This window comes from Sarcophilus harrisii, chromosome 6 (genome assembly GCF_902635505.1).
Source record: "Sarcophilus harrisii chromosome 6, mSarHar1.11, whole genome shotgun sequence".
In the NCBI taxonomy this organism is placed as follows: Eukaryota; Metazoa; Chordata; class Mammalia; order Dasyuromorphia; family Dasyuridae; genus Sarcophilus; species Sarcophilus harrisii.
The window spans coordinates 148033126-148060567 of NC_045431.1; the positions used below are offsets into that span (position 1 = coordinate 148033126).

Consider the following 27442-nt stretch of genomic DNA (forward strand, 5'->3'; position numbering starts at 1 on the left):
AAATCTGGAATATTCTCTTATCTCACCACCTCCAACTTGAATGCTACCTTCTGTTAAAGATCTTCTTGCCCCTTAGGTACTAGTTCCTCTTCCTACCTCCTTCAAGATTATCATGTTTCTGCTTTTTGTATGTGTATGTGTGTGTGCGCGCACACGTGCATGTGCACGTGCATATATGGCCTACCCAAAGAATGTAAGCTCCTTATTTCTGGTTTTGTTTTTGTATCCCTAGTACCTTGCAAAAGGCCAGGTGTGTAGTAGGTGTTTAGCATATGCTTGTTGAAGAAATTATTTTCTTAAAAAAAAGTTGTAAGAAAACTGGCACAATAGAATTAGAGAAGGAAAAGAAGCAAAAACAAAAACAAAAACAAAACAAACAAACAAAAACCCCACATACCGAAATTAATAATAGGAATAACTTCAATCCTCAGGTCCCCTAGATCAGTAAAGTTCCATGTCTAGTTCCTATTCCTATCCAGCCCCTATAATTTCGTTACTAACTACTCAGAATGCACTTCTCTGAATAGCAAGGATTCTCATATGTCAGTGAATTTGGTGATAGTTCATGGATGAAATCTTCTAATTTCTCAGAGTGTGAAGGTGACCTCAGTTTCTCAAAGGCTGTGTCAGTAGAACATAAATTCTGGTGGTTCTACCTGAGCTGGAAAGAGTCAAAAGATAGACCTCCTCCATCTTATTTTGATGGAGGAGGTGCTTCAGACTAGAAAACCAGAACAAGGTACCCATAAGGTAACAAACAACATCATCTCAAATCCATCTTCTAAGTGATGGATTTGCAAGTCATTCCAATGGAAAAGTATCCATAAAGACAATATTATGCTTATTAAATTAAGTACAGTGGGAATACACTAAAGAACTGGAATTTGACCAAGAAGGAATAGTTAGATAGGTAGTAATCAAAAATGCAATGTAACAAAAACTTAGAAAGGTGAGTACTGAGGAGAAGAGAGTGATTATAAGTGTCAAGACTGCAGAGGATAAAGATTCAGAAAAAGCCATTAGATTTGGCAATTAAGATGTTATTGGTAGTTTTGGAGAAACCAGTTTCAGTTAAATGATAAAGTTCAAAGGCAGACTAAAGCATTAAGAGTAAAAAGAAAAGACCCAATCAAGGACTTTATCCATAAAAGGGAAGAAAGATTTAGGACAGTAAGGATGAAGTGATGGAGTAAGGTTTTTTAAAAAGATGAAAAAGACAAGGTTATGTATTTAGGTAGCAGGAAAACAGTTAGTAGACTTAAGATTAGTGAAAGAGTGAGGATGATAGAAGGAAATGTTCTTCTTCTAAAAAAAAATAAAAGTATTAAATGGAATCATTTAGAGATACTTACCTTAGTTCAGCATTTCATGTAAGACTAAGGTGAAAAAGATAGTGGTGATGGTATCTGAGTGTACGACAAGAAAGAAGGAGCTCTCAGCAAACATGAAATATGAAGCAATATTCTCAGCAGATATTGTGGGGGAGTTATAGAAGATATAAGAAGGGATGAAAAGATTTGGAAAAGCTACTGTGAAAAGAAGAATAAATCAACTGTCAAGAATAAAAGGATTGCCTTATTGAAGTGAGAGCCCAATTGAATTATGAAGCATAATTCTGTAGTGTAAGCATAAACTTATTTATTCTCACAAAAAAATTTCAGCATATTATATATCAAAGTTTATTTTTTTCTGAAGGAAGCCACAATAGATGCCATCAATTTATAGTTTCAAAAAAAGTTTACTATTTGATTGACTGTAAACTTTGAAAAGTTGTCATCTGTGTCATGTAATATATAAAACATAACATGTTCATCAAGTCCATTTTATTGCTGCATAAAAACACTGTACAAAATTGGAAGGGAAAGATCACCATTGATTTCAAGAATTAACGATCATTTTTTTTGCATTTTAAGACTCTTTTAATCTTTTCTTTAAAGGTGACATGGGAGTGTGAATTATCCTACACACATATACAACATACAAAGTTAAAATCATTTAGGCCAATTCACAAATAGCTTTAACTCCTAACTGAATGGACAGTATGATATCTGTTATGTCCTTATCACAATATAGAAAAATAACCTGAGTTATTTTGTATTGAGGTACTTAAAACTAAAAAAGAAAAAAAAAGTAATCGACAAAAAAGTCAATTTTCAAAAGACCTTATGGAAACAGTGACCACATACCTCTATTAACTCTTTACTTAAAACAACAGTCCAGCTGTTTTTTATACACTTATAAAAACCTCACTGAACCAACATTTATCCTTCTTTAGAACTGTTTAAAAGTTGACTGTCTTTCATGAACAAACAATCCTTCTAGAAAAAAAAATTATCAAACATTGATACTGAGTATTTAGATGAATGTTGACCTGCCACTCAGTAAAAATATATGCCACAATAAAATCTGTAAATGCCATTAAAGGCAATTCTAGTTTTAGAATAAAATCTACTGGCCTAACAAGCCCAAAACTAAATGAAGTTGACCCTTTGGGGTAAAATATTCACAAAATGGTTAATGAAGTTTTTTGGAATGTTTAGATTGTTTTTTATATTTTTAAAATGGGCTTTCAAAAATAAATCTAGAAGTCCTTGAGTCACATATAAAAAGATAGCAGATCAAAAGCTGAAAGTGGTCTCTATCTTGTTTCTTCTTAATAATTAAGATCTCAGCATTACTTATATGTGTTCTGAAATATTTTGATTCTCTTCCATGTTTTGATGGGTTTATCCATGAAATCACTGTAACAAATTAATGAGAAATAACCTACCCTGAAACCACTTGAGCCATTGCTCCCATCCCAGCATAATTAAAGCCTGGAAAACCTGTAATAATTTTTCTCTTCTTTATGACTTATTTGCTAGTCATATGGAAGGCACAGGGCTCAGCTACTCTGTTACATATAATATGCAACACTGTTTACCAAGGAACTGGCAAGCTTCATTTAATGGGAAAAGGAAATCCAACTTTGGGATTTGTTTGTTTTTTAATAGAATTTTATTTTTTCCCAATTACATGTGAAGACAATTTTTAGCATTCATTTTTCTAAGATTTTAAGTTTCAAATTTTTCTGGATTTATTTTTCTAACATATGGTTGATGAGTTCTTTTGCAAGCCTGGAATCAATAACTGGTTTTCTGTGACTTGCAAAAGAAAACAAGATTATCTTTTAACTCAGTAGATCAACTGAAAGCCCTGTGTAGACTAAAAGAATTCTCCATTTTTTTATTGGTTAATTGTTTTCATTAGCTATGCCATCTTCAAAGTCAGATTATTCCAATTCAATTTCTCCTGCAAACAAGGTAATGAGAAGTATAGCTGTGAATCCCGTTAGCAGACCAGCATTCTGAATAATGAAGAAAGTCAAATCTGTTTTTCTTCCAGTTACTTTTTCTCTTAGCATATCATTCATCTCCGGGAACTAGGGAAAAAGAAAGGCAGATTTTTAGATAACTGTTGCCATCTTGTGGTGAAACAATACTTTAATCTGAAATTCATAAAATAAGGGAATTAAGACTGAAAGGGACCTCAGATGTCATCTAGTTCAATCATGAGGAAAATGAGGGCCAGATAGGAGGGAGTGATTTGCCCAAAGTCACAGAGATCAAAGCTGGGTCATCAGCCTGTGTCCTCTAATAGCAAATCCAGAGCTTTCCCTATCATGTCAAATGATGAATCATTGATTTAATAATCTAGTTCAGCTGTTGAAATACATCAGAATAAATGAAATTACAGGAGAAAATTTGCCTTATCACCAAGAATGGAAAAGCTGAAATCATCTTTAATGGAATAAGATTAGTCAACCATCAGAAGGCTCATGATAAAACTCTTGAGATTCCTCTATACCTTTTGTCTTCATTGTTACCTTTCTTACATGCTATCTCTTTACTTCCTTTTCACCTATCCTACTAGAACAAAATGTCTTTGGTTATATAATACCTCATTACAGCTGAAGCAATTAAAATTAGGTTCAGTGGTTACCATCCAATTTCTGTGGCAATATCTAAAAATGCCATCTATTCAGATAGCTTCCCAAAGATGGTATACTAAATACCATAATCCCTTTATGAGTACCCACAAGTACAAAAATTTAGAGAATCTTCAAGCAATCACAACAAACATAGGTGCCTTCATAGGATTAGGACAAGAAAAAATAAGTTAATAAATGAGGAAAAATTTTGCAAAGCAAAAAAGCATCATATAAGGTGGTATTAGAGATAGTATGGCATTGTGGATAGAGAGCTGACTTAGAGCTGGAGAAAGACTCACATGCATGTCCTGCCCCTGCCACAGCTTGGCTATGTGACTCTGTAAAGTCACTTAATTGCAGTCAGTGAGACAGAAGTGGAAATTCTCCATTTTTACCAAATTCCAGTTCTCCATGCTATTCCCACTATCTTCACTTTAAAAGGTATGACATTGTCATTGCGAATATTCCTACACTGGAGTGGTTGAACATCTCATTACCTTATGATTACGCTTGACTGGTTCTCAAGTCAGAAAAATATACCCCAGGGAAGCCTGAACTCTATTCAGCTTAGTAGAATGGCCAGAATTTATGCTTTGCTGTCTTGGCTTCCAGAGCCTAGGATTCCCTTCACATCCTCAGGAGCCACTAAAGAAGGCTTCTGCAGAGAGCCAGCCCTCTTGTCTGATTTATACGAAGAGAATAATTCCCAAACTATATGGAAAGACTAGACACTGATTTCATCAGGAGCTCAATGAAAAAAACCCTAAGCCCAGCAAAATAATACTATCAGAAATTTTAACAATGGTTAATATTAATGTATTGTTATTAATATCATTTAAAGAATTATCCTATTTATTTTATATTAATGTTTTTATTTTTCACATAAGATGTAAAAATTTTATATTAATTATAAATAATTATAATATTTATATTATATTGTGAATTATAATAAATAACTAATATTTTAAATAAGACTGTCACAATTTGAACAATTCTCTAGGGATAGGGAATAAAACTGTGATTTCATTGATATAAAGAACACTCAGGTGAGGAAACCTCCTCCATTAATATAGGCCAGTATTTGCTATGCACCTTAGACACTAAAGAGATGAAGTGGAGATAGTGAGGTCAAAATCAAACAGAAAAAAGGCAACCAAACTGTACTTAAGCATTCCTAGGAGCTGTATGTTGACTTTAGAAAAAACCACATATTAATGTTGTCTATGGGTATCATTTTTTATTTATTTTTTTAAAAATATCATCCAATTATACTAATCTGGAGGGTTACAGGCCATGATGTCACAGACTGTGCTTTTGATATCTCTGTTATCCAACTTGTTCGGGATTATCACAGACATCCAGTATATGGCAGATGTCAGACTTCAACCCAGGTCTTTCTCTCTAAAAGCCAAGTCTCTATCCACAAGACCATGCTGTTATAGGGACACATTTTTATTAAGGCATTATTAGATGATACAACAAAGTAGGCAGAGGAAATTTTGTGGAGTATGTATAGTTTTTAAAAATCATTTTTTTCAGGATTTTTAAGGATCTTTTTTAGTAGGGCACACATAGGGGAAACTGGCAGCGTTCAAAACTGAAGAATACAAGTTCAGTTTGGAGGCAAGAAGGTGGATAAAAGATCATTAAATTAGCTATTTAATGGCACTGAAGTGAAATCATTGAGTCTAAAAGTAGAGTCCCTAATGTTGGCAACTTCACTCTCTAGAAAGCTGCCCATGATTCATTTAATGATTTCTAACCAACCAGTCTTCTAATTGAAACACACACACACACACACACACACACACACACACACACACAAAACTTCAAAACTCATGATTTCATTGGGCATTCCACTATCAATGAAGGTCACAATCTTTCCACTTTCTTCATAGTGATCCACACCATGACAGTTTGTGTAGCCAAATAAGTCTCCTGAAAGCCTTTCTACACTTTCTACACTCGGATGGTCTGGCCCTTAGATAACAGATCTAAATGTGTCATCATCTAATGAGCATTTACTAAACACTTAATACTTAAGCCAGGCACAGCTAAGTGCTAGAGAAACAAAGAAGACCAAGAACAAAAACAAACAAAAAAGAAAGAAAAGTGCCTTTTTCTGGAGATGCTCACAATGGTGTCAGCAGCCCACATTCAAAGTCTTACTACTCTCACAAGACTTCTCAGCATTCCTTTGAAAACTCAGGTTCACAAATTCCACTCCAATCAAATATGTAAGATTTACTGAAGTGTCTATATGTGAGTGTACTGATGTGATACAGACACCATATGTAGTCATTTAGAGACATTGTTAGATTCTCTAAGCTCTCATGAGAAGATAGATTTTAACCACTGTCGTTAGTTTTAATTGATTCCTCTGGTAATTAGGCATAGGTATTCACTTCAAGCATCTGTGCTTCTGTTCAATCTCTTCCAATACAGATCACCCCTCAGAAAATGATCTTCAGTTGTTATACTGGTAGTAGTAGTCATGATAATAATAACAGCTCTGCAGCTACCCTGGAGCTGAGCTTCCCTTAACTTGGATAGGTCTTCAGATGAACAAAGCAGGATCCAAGCTCTTTCCACAACTTACTTGTCAAATTTTGTTCTCCAAAGACATGGCCCTCAAGGACTCAGAGTTGACTCCACATTATCAGAAGATATCCTAGAATGTGTCTAACACTGAACTTAGAGAACTCTGCTACTTTTCTAGGTGATCTTGAAAAATTCAGTTAAACCCCGTTTCCTCATTTAAAAGCTAATGAAGCTATACTAAATGATCAGTAAGGTTTCTTCCAGTTCTAACTACTGTAATCATTGTGGCTCAGTTGCTTAGTCATGTCCAACTCTTCACGACTTTGTGGTTCATACTGTCCATGGGATTTTCTTCGCAAAGATAACCGAGTTGTTTGCCATTTCCTTTTCCAGTGGACTTGCCCAGCATCACAGTAAATGTCTGAGGCCAGATCTGAAATCAGGTCTTCCCAATTCCTGGACTAGCACTTTATCCACTGAGCCATCTAGATGTCTTTCTATAATCTTACATATATTCAAACAGACACAACCTGGATTTTTCAGGAAATGTCTGGCATATGATTCTTTTTATTCCAACTTTCTATATTTAGTTCAAGGATGGGGCTGGCTAAGATATCCACTGCAGAGATAGAGGAATTGAGCATTCAGAGTATTCATCATCAAATTGTGCATTACCACAAAAGCAAAATACAAACAAAAACCAAGTCTTTGGCTATAACAATCCCAACACAAAATGAACAAGAAGGGCTTGAGGACAATTTCCACTATTCTGACAAAAAAATAAAGTCATGAGTAAGGTCTGATACTCTCTAATGCAGGGGAACCGAACTCATAGGCAGCAAAACTCCCAAATGTTGCTAAGCTAGGAAATGTCTGACAAAATAATAAAAATACAATACAAGATATTTAATGTTCATTTGTGGTTTTCTGAGTCAATACGTGGGTTTGAGTTTGACATCACTTGCCTAAAGTATCAATAACCTTAAGATTACCTGTGACAGGTTTTAAGTCCAGCCATCCACACTGCCTCCATATATTTGCTGCCTACTATCCCTGATATTCTCTCTTAGCTAAGAGTTTTTACAGAACTGGCAGGCTTCCTTTTTATGTTTTGAGTTTGTTGCTGTTGTTCTTATTTTTAAACTTCCATTATGAGTTTCCCTGGAGAATGTATCTTTCTTTCCCCTCTGTGGGAGGCAGAATAATAAGAAATAAAAGAGTGGTGAGCCTCTAACCCTAGTCATTTCTAGATTTTAAGGTAAAATTAAAATGAGAGTAAAACAACTTACCATGTCTGCCAGAGAAATATAGAGGAACATGCCACCAGCTAGTGCAAAAATAATATTTGGGGCAAAGTTGTTGCCCACCAAAATGCCAAAGGCTAGCCCGACATAGCAAGAGCATGCTGAAAGAAAATTGAAAAATAAAGCTTGCCGAGTACTCATTCCTGCATTGAGTAGGATCACAAAATCCCCTGGAAAAAGAGAAAGGGAAAATGCAAAGTTAATTATACTGTTTTAGTATGTTGCTTCAAGAAGAAATGATAACCAGGGTCTCACAGGTTTGTTTTTTTTCATTTGAATATTGCAGACAGGATTAAATCCTTCAAATTTCAAAAACTTTTTTTTGATGAAAATCACATCAAAGCAAATAGATTCTGGCCCTGAGTCGAAGTCTCTTACCTAACTCATGAGGAAACTCCTCACATAGGATTGCTATAGAAGTGCTAAGTCCCTGAAGAAGTGAAAGGGTGCATGAAGCACCAATGGCCAGACCATCAATAAAGTTGTGGAGGGCATCACTGAGGGTTATCATCCAAGCAATGGTGCCTATTTCTGACAGCTTGGGTCCTTTTAAACAGGTACATGAACTTAGTTCCCTTTTCCCATCCTATGGAGAAAAAGAAAAGATAGTCAATTAACAAATAATAACTAAATAATAGATACAACATACAAGGCACTATTTTAATCATTGAGGGAGAACTGTTTTAGGAATTGAGGGAGATGAAAAACAAAATCCTTGACTTGAAGAGTTTTACAGCTGAGTTGGAAAAGTAGGGAATACAAGTTAAAAATACAAAAGCAAAACCATTATACATCATATGAACAAAAGAAGAAATATTATAAATCATACATATGCAGTTTGAAAAGTATCATTATTACATATAGAATAGTCAGGAAGATGTAGGAAAACCTGTCTTTGCCCAGATTTAGTGTGTAACCCTAGGCCATCACTTAATCCCTCTTTGTCCACAGAAAACTCTAAGACTTTAAATTCTACAGAATGTCTGATCTGTACTGGGAAAGTTTCTCAGTGAAAATTCTTTATAATAAAGAAATTATGGGTCCTACCAACAACAATAACAAAAAAATTAAGGATATAGTTTATTGTCAGATAAGTAATGTAGACAGGCAGTAAGATCTATGACTGCAAACAAAGGGAAGTCTCTATGGGAACACTTTGTAGGTGAAGGAAGATGAGCTGAATATCAAAGGGAGGGTTTGAATAAACAGAAAGGATGTAGGAAGGAATTTCATGTAGAGAGGATACCAAACAAAGACACATGAAAATAGAGGTATCTAAGGGAAGGTGATCTGAATAATGAAGGGACTCCAGGTCATACTTCATGAGGATCAGAACAAGTAAATGGGGATCTCAACTTGGAGAAAATTAGTAGCTGGCTCTCCTCAGGAATTTCAAGGGCTGTCCTGAAAAAGAGGAATAGTTCAGTCTTTTTCTGCTTGAGCCCAGACAGCAAAAGTAAGAACAGCTGGTACAGTTACAGAGAGGCAGATTTAGTCTCCATGTTGAGGGAAAAACCTCTCAGTTCCTAGAATTATTTAAAAAAAGTAGAATAAAATGACCTTGAAATTAGTTGATTCTCTTTATTCAAGGTTTTCATGTAGAAGTTGAATGCCCATTTGTCAGGGACATCATATAGGGGTTCTTATTCAGGGAGAGATTACACAACAGAGACTCTAAGATCCCTTCCAATTCTGATTCTAAGCAATATATTGTGAAGGAAAAATCAACAGGGCATGGCCAATAACAGATATTAGACAAGATTATTAAATGGATAAATCTCATTAAGGATGCAAAGAAATGTATATACTCTCTAGATTTCCTAAGGCTACCTCTCTCTGAAATCAACTGCCAAAAAAAAAGGAGAGAGAACCAAAAGAAGACTGCTAATCATTCACTCCACACAACTTCTTGACAAGACAAATACTACAAACTGAGACTGTATTTGTACCAATGACTATTTAGGATCTCACTGTCATTGGCTTTAATTTGTGTTCATTTCTAGCTTTCCTTTCAGCCATTAGATTGAAAACTGAATAATTAGCATGTCTGCCATTCTTGAACATTCATCAAATTCTAAATGCTAATGATTAATAAATGGTTCAAAATCATAGAAAAATGTGAATATGTTTAAGTCAGTCAATCAGTCAACAAACATTTAAGATATTGCCATGGCCCACACACTATGTTATCTGGCTATCTGAAGAAAGGCAAAAAGTCTTTGCCCTTAAAGTCTCATATTCTAATGGGATGGATAATAAAACAATTCAATGAAAAAGAATCACTTCTTGATCTGCTCCCATAATAGAGTGAAGAGTGGCATTAAAGGTATTAATCTTCTGAATATATACATATGCATTTGTATTATTCAATTCTTCAAAAATTAATAAGCATCATGTGTAAAATACTTCACTAGATATGAAAGAGAGATACAAAAAAAGACAAGATAGTCTTGGATTTTAGTCTATATCACTTATCACAGAGAGGCAAAGAAACATCAAATCATAGCAAATTAGTGACACACACATGAGATCAAAATGCACAGGGCTTTGGTCTCCTATTTAAGATGTCTAGCAATGAAAATACAATACAGCAGTTTCGATCTTCATTTCAGTTCACCTTCTCTCAGAAATCCCAGCCCTTCGTGTTTCATGTCATTTTATAAACTGTATACCGAGTTCCTAATTTCAAAGAAATCAGGGGTTTAGTTACAGATGGTTATGTGCCACTGCAATGAAGCTATTGATAAAAACTGCTTTCACAGACTCCCTAAGGTTTTTAAAAGGCAATCCAGTCCAGTCCTTGAATATGTGCCCCCCCCCAAACAAAATATTTCCTTTAAATTGTATAATGTTGCCTAGACTCAAAAACATTTTTTTTAATTTAATAGCCTTTTATTTACAGGATATATACATGGGTAACTTTACAGCATTAACAATTGCCAAACCTCTTGTTCCAATTTTTCACCTCTTACCCTCCCACCCCCTCCCCAGATGGCAGGATGACCAGTAGATGTTAATTTAAGTACATTAAAATATAAATTAGATACATAATGAGTATACATGACCAAAATGTTATTTTGCTGTACAAAAAGAATCAGACTCTGAAATATTGTACAATTAGCTTGTGAAGGAAATAAAAAATGCAGGTGGGCATAAATATAGGGATTGGGAATTCAGTGTAATGGTTCAAAAACATTTCTAATTTGACCTCAGTGTGTAACATTTTTTAAAATTGCAATTCAGGTCTAAAAACCTCACATAGAGGAGAAAGAAGGAGATGGGGAAGAAGCAAACAAGGAGAAAAGGGAGAAAAGATAAATGTTTTCCTTACAAGAAATCTCATCTCTAAAAATTCTTCCTTGCTTTTAAATGTACATTTTAATTACAAATTTTATGGTTATGAGTTTGGCATTAAACTTTTCAAATAGTTTGTTCTCTAAGCAGAGACTGTCTTTATATTTACCAAGTATTTTATAGTTATATTACATACCATTAGTTTCAACAGCCTCTCCCACAGAGAATATGAATGTGTTACTTTATCTTCAATAGGGAATGGAATCTAGGGAGGAAAAAAAGCTTAATTGTCTTCTTAAGAATGACTGCAGCCATTTCTGGAGAAAGGTCAAAGTAAGAGAAACCTCTTAAGAGAATCTCTTTCCTTGAAAGACTGAGAGGGAAAGTGTTTTCTTTGACAAAGACTAAAGAGATATTTCCTGAGAGAAATGAATTCAACTCATGATATGGAGAATCTACTTTAAAGAGAATCCTTGAGAAACTTTGACTTATACTTAGAAAGGGCTGAGTGGTAAACTGTATTTCCAGAGTTGTAAAGAAGTTAATAGTTGTATTCATAGCTAGAGGTGTCTTTGGCTATGATCTTTCTCTCTGTAATATTTTGATGAACCAATCTTTGTATTATTTGTTACAATTTGAATAATTGTATAGACATTTAATATTGTTCCTTATTTAAATTTGTGAGGCTAGGGGATTTCAGAAAGAGAAGAAAAATGGAATAAATGTTTCTCCATTTTACTTTATAAACAAGCGGCTCAGATATTAGCATGAACAGTGGTATATGGAACAAAAGTTTGGATCTCCTTAACTGTTGGTATGCATGATCAGGAAATGAGGCATAGAGGAGATAGGACTTGAAAGGGATCTTGAAAAAATTTATTTCCAAAACAAAAACACGTTTAACAACCATTTGAAATCAGAATGATGATTTTGATTTCTCAAATAGTTCACACATTCACAATAATTTATCTTCTAGCAATGATTTGGAGGAAAATGCCAAGACTAAACCTCAATTACTTCCTTGCTCATCTATAGAAACTGTATTGGAATATTTTTAATTCCGAAAAAGAAATTAAATTAATATTTGAAGCATTAGTTCCCTTAATGACACAGATATTATTGAGTTGACTTATCATCTCTCTCATTAACTCCAAGAGTGTAGAGTCCTAATGGACATCTTAGAACAAGTTAGTCACCATAAATTTGCAACAAATTTTCAATAATCCACTATAAGAAAACTTTTACAAAGAGAAATCTGGCAATTATGTCACCATTAGATAGTCTTTCTAGTTAGAACCCATTTGCTCAATCTATCCAATGCAACAAGGTCCTATGTGGGGTTGTGAGATGGGTAGCCACAGGATTGGGATTTAAAAAAGAATAATACTAACAATTCCACCAAGCTATTCCAGTCAGTCATTAGATTTGACAAGTCAATAAACCTTGCTGCTCTTCATCTGTCTCCTAATTTTTTAGTACAATGAAAAAAGTGCTAGATTTTTGAGTCAGTGAACATGGGATAGAATTTGTAGCATATGTAACTTTTGACAGACAACTTAGGTTGTCTGAATCTCAGTTTCTTCATCTGTAAAATAAGGAACTAGATTAGATATCCTCTAAAGCCCAATTGAAACAAGAGTCAACAAAAATGGAAAAGTCATAGAAATAGGAGTGGATAAAGCAAAGATAGATCTAAAGATGTAAATTGGGTGAAAATTCTAAATATCCACTTGAGAGAGAAAGACCAAAGTTAACTAGAAAAGGAAACACAAGTATGGAGGAAGAACAAAGCCATGGACTTTATTATTTTAAAACAGGTTGAAACCATTCAAGCAACTTGTGTTGCTAATGCTTCTCATATAAAAGGATTTCTTTTGTGGTTATTCTTGTGTAATAACAAAAAGCACAGACAGAACATAGCTCTTTGCCTGGAGGAAGATGAACAGGGCATAATCAATGCATAAATGTTCTCATGTTTTTATGTCTTTGTTTTCTATTGAGAAGAAATCAGAAGAGGATAAAACATAGAGGACACACTTGAAAGTTCTACTCATTCCATGGAAGGGCTGGCAGGAAAGAAGGTACAACTAGGAAACCACGCTTTGGGCAAGCCAAAGACATAGCTCAGAGAAAGGTAATGAAAATGTAAAACTAGAGAATGAAGGCCGAGGACCTGAGAAATGAAACCAAGACAATTAAAACAAAGAACTGTCTTAATTTGACTTATACCCATAAAATAGAAATTGATACATCAGAAGACCAAGCATAGCAATGAAATTTCAGAAAATGTAAGGTAAAATAATAAAATGGATTTTAGCTTGAATGTACAAAGTTCCAGGGCAAGAGAGATAGCACCTGCCTAAGGAAAGTGGATGGAAAGAAAAGAAAGACATAATCATATTTCATCTCTGATAAGGATATGGCAGAATTTGAAAGCCAGTCATCCAGAATTATAAGAAGGAAAAATATGGAAAGCTATAAATAAACTGGGGGAAGAAGTGTTGAAAAGGGAGAGGGGAGAGAAATTGCCAAGAGAAAGGGAAGAGGGGAAGAATAACACATAATATTTCAAATACTTTCTCAGGCAGAAGAAATTCTAAATTCCATAAATACATAAGAAATAAGATTAGAAGATTAACTAACTATAAGGGGAAAACATGCTATGGAAAATGGAAGACAAGAACTTTAAAAGTTTTTTAAAAGCAAGAAAATAACTTTTTATTGTGATTATAAAAAAAGAAGTTTTAATAAAGTGAGTGTTGGTAGAAAATCTGAATGTAATTTGGTGATGGGAAAAGTGATAGTCATGTATATTAGACTGTAAACCTCATGAAGGCAAGGAATTTCTATTCCTTGTGATCCCTTAGTTCCTATATTAACTCTATGAATATTTATCAAGTGAATGATTATGGTATAAGTATCACTTATTTCATAAAGATAGATAAATATCTCTATCTATCTATCTATTTATAGAAGCACTTTGAAGTGCTACTGACCTAAGAAGTGAATAAAAACTTGAAGAGTTACAGCCATCATATAAGGAAGTGTTTCTCAAAGTACAGTCCAGAAAATCATTTTAGACGGTCCTGAAAGTCAAAAGAATTTTCATAATAATACTAAGATTCTTTTTTTTTTCAAATCCAGTAAATATTGATATCCAGTAAAGACCAATAGATCAAAAGATAGCCAGGGATGTACTGGATCCAGCTTGAACTGATTCTCCCAATTGTTACATTTTTTACTGTAAGCATTTACATCCCACAAAGCAGCAAACACTTCAAATCAGGGCTTGATTTACCGTTTTTATTGTCTAGCTTTAAGAAAGCAGTAGAGAAAATGTTAATGTTGCAGATTAAACTTAAAAGTGTGTCATGATTACATTTTCCCCCAGAGAACAAGTTGTTAAATCATTTACCAGCCCACCCCTAGATATAAGCCACACAAATAAAAGCTCTTTGGGTAAATGCTCAATAAGAAACCAAGAAGTCTGAGAACTCCTGGTGTACAAGATTGTTGTCATGTTTTCTTACTTCCTGAGCTGAAGATAATGGTATTAAAACAACATTTTTCATGTTTTTCTCAAGATGAATCAAACTGATGCCTCCATGCATGAGACAAGTTAGATATAAATTTAAGACTGGTAATAGGTTTCTCCATGTCACAATTTTCCATTATTTACACTTGTACTTAATTTCTAAATGTCGGTTTTACCAGTAAATCCAAATGACTGCTACTTTGCTGCTGTTATTTGTCATTTTCCATCCTAAGACAAAAATTCAACATGACCATGGGGCACAAGTTGATAGATCTAAGCTGGAAAGGGGCTCAGAAGTTATCTATTCCAATGGTCTCTATTGATAAAGAAATGACAATGAAAGAAATTAAGGAACTTGCCCAGATCACCTAGGTAAGCAGGAAAGGAAAATGTGGCCAAAATGAAATTTCAAACAGAGTAAACAAAAAGGAAAGTTTGAATTTATGTAATCATGTTTAAGTCAATTGTGCTTAGTTTCCACTCATTTGATTCCAAAAGGAGCCCACACTCATTTCCAATACTCTTGCTAATGAAAATAATTATTAACAAGAAAGCAATCATTATGAAAAGGCTGGCAAATGATTTCCTTTCTGGAATGTGAGAGGCATCGTCTTGAGAATTAAAGATCTAAAACAAGTTTGCCTCATTTTCACTTGGGGACCATACAATTTTGCTTCCCTGATACAAATGAACTTTTGGGAAACCTGAGGAGTTCTCACAGTTTAAATTAACACTGTCAGTGGAATTTAAAAGTACAAAACAAATTAAATATTTACAGTTATCCTAATGGCCCATCACTTGAACTACTTTTGAAAGGAAGCCTCTACTCTCTGTGGATGAAAATAATGAAAGTACTCTGGCACATAAAGGAAACAGAATATTACTTCTTATAAAAACCTATTTCCAAGATTCTTTTCTAATACAACTCATATTGTCACTGAGAAGCCAAAGCTCCAAGAACTTAGAAGATTGTATTCAATGTAATATAAATGGGTTCCTTATAAAGCTCAAAAGTATTCAAAACAAGTGCTGTACGTGCCTTCTAAAATCCAACCAAGGATTAATTAATTAAGTCCTGAGAGTCCACAGTATATTTTCAGCTTTGCCAAGGAAAAACACATGAAAGGTTATATGACATCCAGTTCCTCTGAGAGATTCTACAGCAAAATTAAAAGAAGAGTTAGTATAAGTAATCAACCCAAAAGGCAACACCAATAAGCTATTTTATCAATACTGGGAGATCAATGAGACTAGGTGAAACCAAGGGGCCTCTGGGGCCTTCCTGGAAAACTAAAGTCATGGTGATTTCTTGATATTTAGTAGAAGACAAAGAGAATTCCCAGTTGGTGATTGTCTAAGGAAGAGGGGAAAATGGCATGATCCAGACAGATTCACCAGAAGACAGAGATTGCACCAGACAGGGAGTGCAACAAATGGTGAGAATTCTTGTTCCCTATCCAGGCCAGAACTGAGAGGGTAGAAAAGAGAATCAGGAACCAAATAGGCCATTCAGAGTTATGACAAGGTAGCAGCATAAGCAACCAGAGTGCAGCAAGAACAGCAGCAGGAACAGAAACAGGGACCCTTCTAAGAGAGTATGGGGGGATAGAAGATGGAGCTGAGGCAAGAGATACAAGTAAATGAAAGAAACTCCTAAGTACAATGAAGAAATACTATATATTAAGAGAAATCCCAAAGCTGAAGTCAGAAGCAAGCAATCCATAAGAAATAAGAACAAAGTTTCATTATAGAAAAGTTTGGCCATAAGACTCTAAGAATATATGAAAGAATGAAGCAATATATAAAAAATGAAATTAGAACAAGAAAAAAATTGATGAATTTTAAAATGGAAAATGGAAAAAAAAATGACCCAAGGAATGGCTTCTTAAAAAACAGACTGGAACAAAAAGAATTTAATGATTCAAGAAGACAAGAAGAAATATAAGAACAAAATGGGGGGGGGGGCATTTTTTAACTGAAAAATCAGAGGAACATGTGAGGCATCACTATCAAATAAGGTAGTAGACTCAAGAGAAGCAAGGATTATTTTATTTTTGCCTTTCTGACCCAAATGCCTAGCAGTGTCAGAAAGGAGGTGCTTAATAAATATTTGTTTCTTGATCGACTCAGCCTGATGATTTCACTCTTTATATGTATCATTTTTCTGGGTAGTCTCTTTTTTTGGTATGGGAGAGGTCCTAATGATACAATTCAATGCTTCACCCAATGGGAGAAGAAAGAAAGCACCAAAAAAGCATTTATTGTCTACTATGTGCCAGACAGTATGCTAAGTGCTACAGAAAGACCACCTCATTTACTACTTTCAAAAACCCTAAAACTGGGTTTTTGGGTTCAAAAACCCATAAACATACAAATAATAAACATAGGTTTATTACTATCACCACTTTACAGTTGATAAAACTAAGGTACACCAAGGTAAGGGATTTGTTCAGGATCAAACACCCATTTTAGTAAATGTATGAGGCTAAATATGAACTCAGGTCTTTTTTACTCCATCTCGTTGCCCCTGTGGTATTCAAAAATGCTACCAGCTGTTTGGATTTTCATACCTGGATTGTACCCAAGCCAATTAATCCCATTGTGCATGACAACTACGAGTCAGAATGATGTGTGACTCCAATAAGAATATCAATGAAGGAAAGTTTCAAGAAGCAAGCAAATCTTATTTTAGATGTGGATACAGCAATGGTAGAGAGCAAAGAGAAATGAAATCTGGATAGAAGAAATAATATACTGAAAGGATCCTAGAATATGAAAAGACTTTAAAGGTCGTGTAGCCTAAACCCCTCCTTTTATAAATACAGAAGTTATAGTCACAAAAGATAAGAAACTTATCTAAAATAAATTAGTGGCAAAACTGGGATTTGAATCAGGTCCTCTGATTGGTGTTAAGTAGGTTAAACTTGCTCAAAAAGTCTGTGAACCAGAGGTCAGTTTTCATTTGTTTTAAATCAATCGGGAACATCTGTGGTATTTCAAGAAGAAAATGATGCTATAAAAGTAGAGGAAAACTTTAGCTCACCAGAAGCTTGTCATGTAAAGAGTTCTAGACTTAGAAGTGGCTAGAAAGAAGGGATTCAAAGTTGGGGCTGGGAGTAGAGAAGTAACTTGTAATAAAGCAGAAGCCTGTGGATAGTCAGTAATAACAAATGATTGCTGTCAAGGAGAATGCAGACCCAAAGATTACACCTGCTACTCCATGGTTAGTTTGGGGCAAACAGAGTATAACCATTATTGAGAATGCCGATGAAAGATAAGTTTTTTTTCCAACAAAATTAAGATACGTATGAAAAGTCCATTATAAATTAGATGTAAGAAAGTAAAAAAGAAAGAGAAGAGGTAACAATACTTGAGAATAGGCAAGAGACAGCAACAAAAAGATAGGAGTTAGAACAACCCAACAATCTTCAGATACAAATGGGCATCTTTTGTCCACATATCAATAGAGGACATCTATGTCTGGGTTACCTGTACTAGCAAGAAAGATTGAGAATGAAAAAGAATGTCAATGATATTCAGTATTTATCAGGATAACCATGAGCCATCAATTAAAGTCCAAAGATGGTCAACACATAATACCTTTAAGAAGGTAGAAAAAACACCTTTTGGATGTACTTTTTAAACAGAATTCCACTTTTTAAATGCAAAACTTCCAGAGCTAACATCTACTTGCTGGACAGAATGACCGGAATGACTCAGCTAATCAGAATGATTCATTCCCAAGATTTCTCAACATTTTACTGTACTGTGTGACAGTTTTTTGTTTTTTTGTTTTTTGTTGTCTTTTTGTTTGTTTTATTGTTTTGTTTTGGTGCATAAGGTAGGTTGAAGTGGAGAGATGACTAAACAAAGAAAGTCTACTAGAAGTGGTCCAGAATACCTGGTACTGGCTTGGCCACCACATTAATAAAACCGATTTCAAAGATTCAATTATCCTGTCAACCAATTCATTTCTTTCTTTGTTGTTGCTGTTGTCGAGTTATCTCTGACTCTTCATGACTCCATTTGGGATTTTCTTGGAAGAGATACTGGTGTGGTTTGTCATTTCCTTCTCCAGCTCATTTTTAGATCAAGAAACTGAGGCAAACAGGATTAAATGACTTGCCCAGGGCTACAGAGTTAGTATCCAAGGACAAATTTTAAAACTCAGAAAAATGAATCTTTCTGACTTCAGTCCCAGCACTCTATCCACTGTTCCATCTAGCTACCTATTCTAGTTTCCCCCAAATGACCAAAGATTGAATCTCAAATAATAGTCAAACATTTCAAAGATATTTCTTATAAGATTAAGATGTTAACAGCATAAAACTATTTCCATTGCTATTAAGGATGACTATCTCATTGTGAGTCAAAAAATGTGATCTCTGTGTTTATACATATATGTATATATGAATCTTGTGCATGTAAAATTATATTTAATCAGGATGCTTCTTGTCTAAGGGAGGGGGGAAAGGGAAAATGAAAAAAAAACTGTAATACAAGGTTTTGCAAAGGTAAACATTGAAAAATATCTTTGCACATGTTTGGAAAAATAAAGTACTATTTTAAGAAATAATGTATACATACAAACATAAATATAGACATTTACATAGAACTGTATGGAGTAATAAAGAGGGAGCAGAAGAGGTAAGTTGGCTAATAACTGGCTCAAAGTTTTGTAGGAAGAAATACTAGGACCTAGAAATGAGATCAAGAAGAGAAAAAAATAGCACTACTAGATAGGAGAATAACAGTGATGTTTGTTAACCATAATGGAATAATTTGAGGAGAGAAAGAACAGACGATTGAAGAGTCTGAGAAAGAGAGATCATAGTACATAATAGGAAATTCTGCTCATCCTAAGGTTTCTGTACCACATCAGACTTGTGAAATTAATTCCCAATTGATAACAAGTATTAATTGTCATCTGTTGGAATTTTTTGTTTTAGGTTTATTTTTTGTAAGACTCAACCTATGATTTCTTTGAAGCCGAATAATCTGGATGAGGAAATTTTCTTTATCAATGAAACCTGGCACCTGTTCTGAAAAGACTCATATTGTTGCCTGTTTCACTGAGAGGTTAAGTGACTTGCCTAAGACCACAGAACCAGTATATGTCAGAATAGGACCTGAACTCAGATCCTCTTGACTCCAAAATCATCTCTTTATCCACCACGCTACACATCCTTTTAATGGAAACAAATAAGTTGAATTGACTAAGTAAAACAATATAAGCTAATATGAAGAGCCAAGGGGTGGGCATAGGGGTGGGATTTTCTCAAAAATCAACCATAACAGCCCATCAGAAAACATGAAGCAGAGTTCTACTTCCTAAACCACCAACAATCCTTATGTGGATGTTAGGATTTCAGTACTGCAAGGCTATAATGCTCTGAAGCATTCAGAACTTTTGCCTCACTTAAAAATATACATTGACTCCGATTCATAGATTCTTCTGTACCAAATTCATTTTATTTATATGTTTTATTATTTCCACAGCTCCTTCTTCACTACTTCAGTACTTAGAAGGTGCCATGATTTCTTTAAGTGAAACAATCAATAACTTTGGTATCAAAGGTTCTGGGACTGAAAACTGGCTGCACCAAATAAGTGTGTGATCTTTGGTACATTTCATCTGTAAAATGATAAGTAGAAGAAATCAAAATCTAAGATTCATAATCACTGTGAATACTTCCTCATGCAACACTGCCCTTTAGAAGACAATTTCATAACTCTTTGTAGCTCATGGAGATTGGGAGAAAGAAGAATATTCTGGGTATCCAATATTCAATTAAAGAGCTATCCTATCAATCAATCAACAAGATTATTAGGCATCTACCACATTCTATGTATTGTACTAGCTTATAGGAACAAAATACACCTCATACTTATATTAATACTTCTTCCTCAGTATTTTGGAAGGATACCTTCCAAATACTGCCTCTTAATTTCTCTTAAATCCCAGCAAAAATCCTACCTTTTCTGGGAAGTCTTTCCTGATTCTCTTTAATCCTAGTATTTATTTCAAATTTATCCTTTCTATAGCTCATTTGCACATAGATGTTTTCATGTAGTCTCCCTCATTAGGCTATGAGATCCTTTCATTTTATTCCAGGTGCTTAGCATGGTGCCTAATAAATGTTTACTTAGAATCATGAGTTCACTTTTTTGCAATATATTAATTCTCAGAGAAGGAAGTTACTGCACAACATAAAAAGTCAACAAAACACTGAAGGTCAGCTTGGAGACTTTAGTCCTTCAGAGATCTCGAAAAGACACAATCTTCTAAATTTTCCAAGCTATTAAAAAAGATCACTGGTAGAATTGAAACAGGTTTTATGAAGCAATATTAATGACATGCTTTGCATTTATATCCAAAACAAAGGTGCTCGCCAATACATATACATATAACACATATGTGTGAGGGTGTATATATATATATATATATATATATATATATATATGTATATATATATATATACATATATATATACACACACACACACACACAAGTAAATATACACACATATTAAAACCTACATTTATATATAGATATAGACATATCTCAGAAGCATGCATTCTCAGACATAGCCAATGTATTATATTTGTTTTGCTTAATCATATTTTGCTATATAGGGAGAGTTCGATGTGGAATAGGCAGGTGGGGAGGGGAGATAGATTAGGAAGTGACAAGAAAAAAGAGCACAAATAAAATATTTTTAAATAAAGAAATCACATTTTTATGATATCTAATGTAGTGATGACTTCATAACAATAATAAGAAGAAATGAAGATTCAGAGAGAGAAGTCTCTAGACAAAGTTCCTTCCTTGGGTTAATGAGCATCCAAGTCACTGATTAAGCATGGAGAACAGACACACATATTTTGCTACTTAATTAAAGCAATTTTGTATTCATTCAGATAATTGGATAGAGAGTTCTGCAGAAGGATCTATCTAAAAGCAGGTTCACTATGGTAAATGTTAATATAAATTTCACCAGCCTATCAATGATTTTGGTGGTAACTTATAGGTACATTTATTAAGAGTGAGCAAGTAATTTAGTCTCCAAGTCCTACAAATCCTTAGTATAGTACAGTATAGTATACTATAATATAGTATAATAACACTACCATACAAAACACTCCAGCTATGAAAAGGGTATAAAGAATCTAGGACCTTTGCCCTCAAACAAAAAACTATTTCCTTTATGCATACATTTCATATGTATAATAATATGTTATTGCATAGACCCTAATGCAAATAGCATTTAGGCTTTATCACATCTGATTTTTTCACTGTGGGTATCTTTTTACTTGCAGGACTTTCCTTACCAAAGTAACTTAGAATACAGAGAATGAATGATAGTACATACCCTGTTGCCCAGCACTTCACCTGTGTCACAGTCTTTATTGGTTATTAAAACAGTATAACAACCTAGATATGAGTAATTTTCCCTTTCATGCAAGCCATTAAGTTAGAATCACTCACCAGGGTCTTGATCCAGAATCTCAAAACTGCAAAGTGTAGCATGTAAAAATATAGCACTGTATTAATATAAAAGAATAAGCAAATAGTGAAGGGGAAAAATAAAGAAGAGTCATATTTTGAACAATCTCATTTCTCATTATGTTGCTGAATAAAGAGAAAGAAAAAAATCCCTTATGTAATCATAGTGCTGAAGATTCAGTATCAGTAGGGATATTATTTATTTCTTTTAATATAACTGCATTTATTCTAAACGTTTGACTCAGTTTGACCTTGATTCCCTAATGAGCAACATTTGTCTGCTAATGTTGGGAGTGTGGTGTTAGAACAGTTTCTCTCTGTGTGAGGTTACCCAATCATCTCTTAATCTATACATCAGATGCCCTTTCCTTTCATTTTTATCTTTTAATTTGTTTTACTCAGAGCTTATTCCTAGCCTCTCATCTTGATTAGGAGAAAAGCAAGTGAAACTCTTGTATCAAATATACAGAGTCTAGCAAAACAAATTCCCATATTGATAGACAATATTTTCTAAATCCTCATTCTTCTGGACCTCTGGAACTTTTTTTGGCCAGGCAATTGAACTTTAGTGACTTGTGGTCACATAACCATTAAGTGTCAAAATATCTGAGGCTGGATTTGAAATCGGGTCTTCCTTGAATCCAGGACTGATACTCCATCCACTATGCCACTATGCCCTCTCTTTGTAACTTTTAACATAGTTGGCCACCTTTTCCTTCTGCATAGTCTATCTCCAACCTCAATTTTAAAATCCTGCTCTCTCTCCCTAGTGCTTCTCAGCCTCCTTGCTAGATCATCACCCATAACCTGCTACATCAATGTTATTCCCTGAGGCTCTGTGCTAGACAATTCTCTTCCCCTTTCCCCAGTTCCCATGGGTCCAATTTTCATCTTTATGCATATGACTAAAAAAAAAAAATCTATATCCAATCCTAATTGCTTTGCTGAACTTCAATCTGTCATTAACAACTGGCTACTAGATCACTCTACCTGAATATCTATGGGCATCTCAAATTAACCATGCCCAGAACAGAATTCATTGTCTCTCTTTCTCCTCTCTCTCTCTCTCTCTCTCTCTCTCTCTCTCTCTCTCTCTCTCTCTCTCTGCAATTCATTTAACCTTGCTTGTCCCAGTTTCTTCATTTTTAAAAAGAACTGGAGAAGGAAATGGCAAACCACTCTAATGTCTTTGCTTAATAAAAATTTCCACATGGAAATTGGGCACAATTGAACAAGAACAACTTTGTTTCATGGGTTGCCATGGCTAACGAATTCATCCCTACACGTCAGCCTTTTGGGAAGGAATGAAGTTTGCTACCCTAATGCTCAGAAAGCAGACAGTCAACAAGACTACACTAAAAGCCTTTGCCAGCATCACAGAACCTACTAAAATTTATTCTTCACTGATATAAGCTTTCAGAGAAAGATTGTAGCCCGTTCCACAATAACTTGTAATCCAGGTTTTGGAGCTCTTCCAAAAGGACTTTGAGATGGAGCATTGAGAGGTAGGGGCAGAGTTCCTCATAGGCAAGCTCTTTAAGCACCTTACATCCAGACTGCTTTTGATTCTTACCTTTAAGGAGAGTTATGGGTAAGAGAAGCCAAATAAGCAACCAGATACAAAGAAGGAAGCATGGAGGAACAAAAATATCACTTGCTTAATGGATGCAAAATGAAGTAGACTGAACTAAGAGCAACTCACCAGATGGAGTTTAAATATTGGAACTTGTGGGTTTAACTCAAGTATTATCACTCACTAATGACAGAATCCTAACACTGGCCAATGACCTTGTGAGATGCATGAAAAAGGATGATTCTAAAAGAGGTGCTCATCACCTTTGTGCTTTATGTGGAGATCCTCTCATGTACTATATGTGCCAGTTCCTTCTGTGCTTTATCTGCTATCTGACAAATAGATAGAAGAGGAAATCAACCATGAGTCTCTTTTGACATGAAGCAACAGATTGTGACTGCTTTTAAAGCTGTTATTTTCATAAATAGTAATATGTTAACTGTTTTCTCAGTAGTGTAATGATGTATTAAAATCTAGATTAATATTCAAATCTGCCAAGTTTGCTTCTTTGAATGCTAGCAGTAAAATTGGGAACTCTGAAAGAACAAAATCCTGGAAGAAAAGAAGATTTAAAGTCTTGGGTTTAAATAAGTCCAAAATTAAATTAGAAATAGCTAACTGGAAAAGCATTTACTATATATTTCTCTAATAAAAACATCTATTATTGTGATAGATTACATATAATATATATAAAAGTTTTTCCCCAGTAGGTAAATGGTCAAAGGATATGAACAGGAAGATTTCAAAGAAACATAGTAACTGTGAAAAAATATACCAAATTGCCAGTAACAGAAATGAAAATTGAAACTTCTCTACCTCACATCCATCATATCAGCAAAGAAAAAAAATGCAACAATAATTCATAAAGGGACTGCACAAAAACTATCAAAAGCAATTAACATAAGTCTTAAAGGATCTTAAATAAATACAAAGCAGTAAATAAATTGGATTTCCCTATATAATTTTGGGAGATAATTTTTGTGGTAGAGTTGAAAAGATGAGTTCCAAAAATGGATAACTTAATTGTCAACTTCTATTATTTTCTAATTTCTGGAGATTTTATTCAAATTAGATACTGGGGAGTATGCAGGAAAGAGTAACAGAATATCCACAGACGCAGATTCTATTGAAAAAGAGTATCCAATTACTCAAAACTTACTTAACATGAAGGTTTTGCTTCCATGGTAGAAAATACATGGATGCAGAATGACACAGTCAATTGTATAGACCATAACTTCTTTGAGCAGATGGCTAATGTTTTACCAATCTTGGACCCCATAACCTAGTATAGAATAAGTGCTTAATAAATAATTGTTAAATTTGAATTCTGGGACTAACATTATCAGTAACTATAACAACTATGGCCCTTAATTTTTAAAAGATGGTAGCTTGTGTCCCAATTATTTCAACAGTACTACAATCAAAGATTCTCTTTGCATGCTTAAAGCTTCACACTCATTTTTAAATGCTCTTTAAAATGAACTGGATATGTCAGACTTTGACAGATACTGCTAGCCTCACAGAGAGAATGTGACATAACTCAAAGATTTTCATAGAAGATCAGCAGTGCAAAGATTGGCAATGTTATCATGCAAATGGCAAATTAAATTGGTCTCTAAAGTTATATTCTATTCAATTATAGCAAATGTTTCAGACTTGATTCACTCTCCTTGCATCTCAAAGAAAAGAATGGTACTGTCCTTCTTTACTTGTGCTCTGAAGGTTATTTTCATAACTAGAGAGTTCAGTACTTTTTTTAAAAGTAAAATTTTAGATTCTGTGTGATGCAGCAAAAAGTAGTGGAAAGTAAGAAGCAAAGAGGGAAGGAAATGAACAATCTCTAAATGTTCTGCATTACCATGCTGAAAGAAGTGGAGAGACACATGATGAATGTGGGTCTCAGTATATTGCCAGCAATGATTTGTATCTGAGAAATGATATAACGAAAATCAGAGGCTGTGAAAGATTGACCAGAAAGAGAAGTGAGTCAAACAAGTAACAACAGCAAGTGACTGTAGAGGGACAAGCCAAGTCCTTCATGATTTGTAGTAAAAAAAAAAAAAAAAAAAAAAAATCTAAGGAAAGGTCTTTGATGTATTGATTTAATTTCATAGGGCCCTAAGTAGATAAATAAAAGTGCATAAATCTATGTACTTAGAACTACAAAGGACTTCTGAGGTTATCAAGTTCAACTTAAGTGACTTGCTCAGAATCATGCAGCTAGAAAATGTCTGAGGCAAAATTAGATCTCTTAGAACTCAAGTCTTGTGTACCATTTAAATGCATATTTTGGCAGGGGGAAGGGTAGAAAAAGACATACATGGGCAATAATCATTTTTTAAAAATGAGGATACGTGAAATCGGTATTGGAGGAGGGACTACCCACAGTGATGAATCAAGTCTCATTGAAGTGTCATGTGTTACTCCCTTCTGGGAAAATAACATTAATGCAAAATGCAGAAAGCCTTAGAAGTTACTGGATTTGACTTCTTTGCCTGACATGTAGGACTATCCTGGATACCCAGAAAAGTACCATAATGCACACTATGGTTTAAGAAGTAATACTTCTGACTATTATAAGAAGAAAATCCCTCCTCTAGTTGAGTTTAGTTGCTATCAAAGGGAGTCTTAGGACAATTCTCAGTTGAGAAAAGTGTGAGATTAATGTGAAGCCAATACATAGGATTTTAAAAACTGATTATTTGTTTAGCATTAATTATTATTGTTACTGTTTTTTAGTCTTTTCAGTTTCATCTGACTCTTCATGATGACATTTGGGGCTTTCTTAGCAAAGATACTGGAGTGGTTTGCCATTTCCTTCTCCAACTCATTTGACAAATGAGGAAACTAAAGAAAAGGAAGGTAAACTTACTTGCCCAAGATCACACAGATAGTATCTGAGGTCAGATTTGATTCAAAAAGATGAGTCTTCCTAACTCCAGACATGATACTCTATCCTAGTTGACCCATTTAGGTAATTAGGGGCACAAAAAAGATCATGAAACCAAAGGTATGTGATGCCAAAAAGGAAAAATACTGAGAAAGACCAGAAGACACTATAAAATTAAAGTAGAAATAAAAGAACATAATAATAAAAGAATAAAATAAAAAGATACATAAGAGATTTTTTTCATTTGATTTGTTGCCTTGTAAAGCTTTATTAATAACTATAAGAGTTATATAAATCATCTTTTGTAACAAGAAAAAATCATAACATTTAAAGTCCAACATTATGAAGAACCAAAGAACTAATTCAACAAACATTTCAATAAATTATTGGTGCAAAGCATACACTAAGTTATGTGAGGAATACAAAGGTTTACCCAAAAATGATCCTTACCCTTAAATTTATATTCAAAGGAGGTAATTAAGAATTACATTTAACTCCAATGCAACAGAGTATGTGATAAGTGCCATACAAGTGATGTAAACTAAGTTCTATGGACATGCAGACTGTTCCTCATTAGGAATGATCAGGAAAAACAACATGAAGGAAGGGCAGAATTCAAACTAGATAAGATATAGGAAAAGGGTGTTCCAGACAGAGAAAATTATTTGATTGTAAGTATGAAATTGGAAAACCAGAGAGAATATTTGAGATGATATGATAGGCTTATGAAGAAGGTTCATGTAAGTGACAGAAGTCTAGAATGGTATACTTGAGGCAAATCTTAGAGAGTTTTAAATACCAGAATAAGGGGTTAAGTAAATGTTTCTC

The 27442-nt window shown here is 34.3% G+C and overlaps 1 protein-coding gene across 4 annotated transcripts in view; it reads right to left on the minus strand.

Annotated features, from left to right (window-relative positions):
- Positions 1-1623: 1623 nt before the first annotated feature.
- SLC39A8 (solute carrier family 39 member 8) overlaps positions 1624-27442 on the minus strand; it is a 68362-nt gene continuing 42543 nt past the window's right edge. For all 4 annotated transcript variants that reach the window (XM_031943492.1, XM_003772936.4, XM_031943491.1 and 1 more), the window contains 3 exons: positions 8194-8401; positions 7801-7985; positions 1624-3421 (listed from right to left, as the gene is read on the minus strand). In XM_031943492.1, coding sequence (XP_031799352.1) covers positions 3272-3421; positions 7801-7985; positions 8194-8401 — 543 coding nt within the window. In that variant the 3' untranslated portion in view covers positions 1624-3271. The remainder of the gene's footprint in view (positions 3422-7800; positions 7986-8193; positions 8402-27442) is intronic.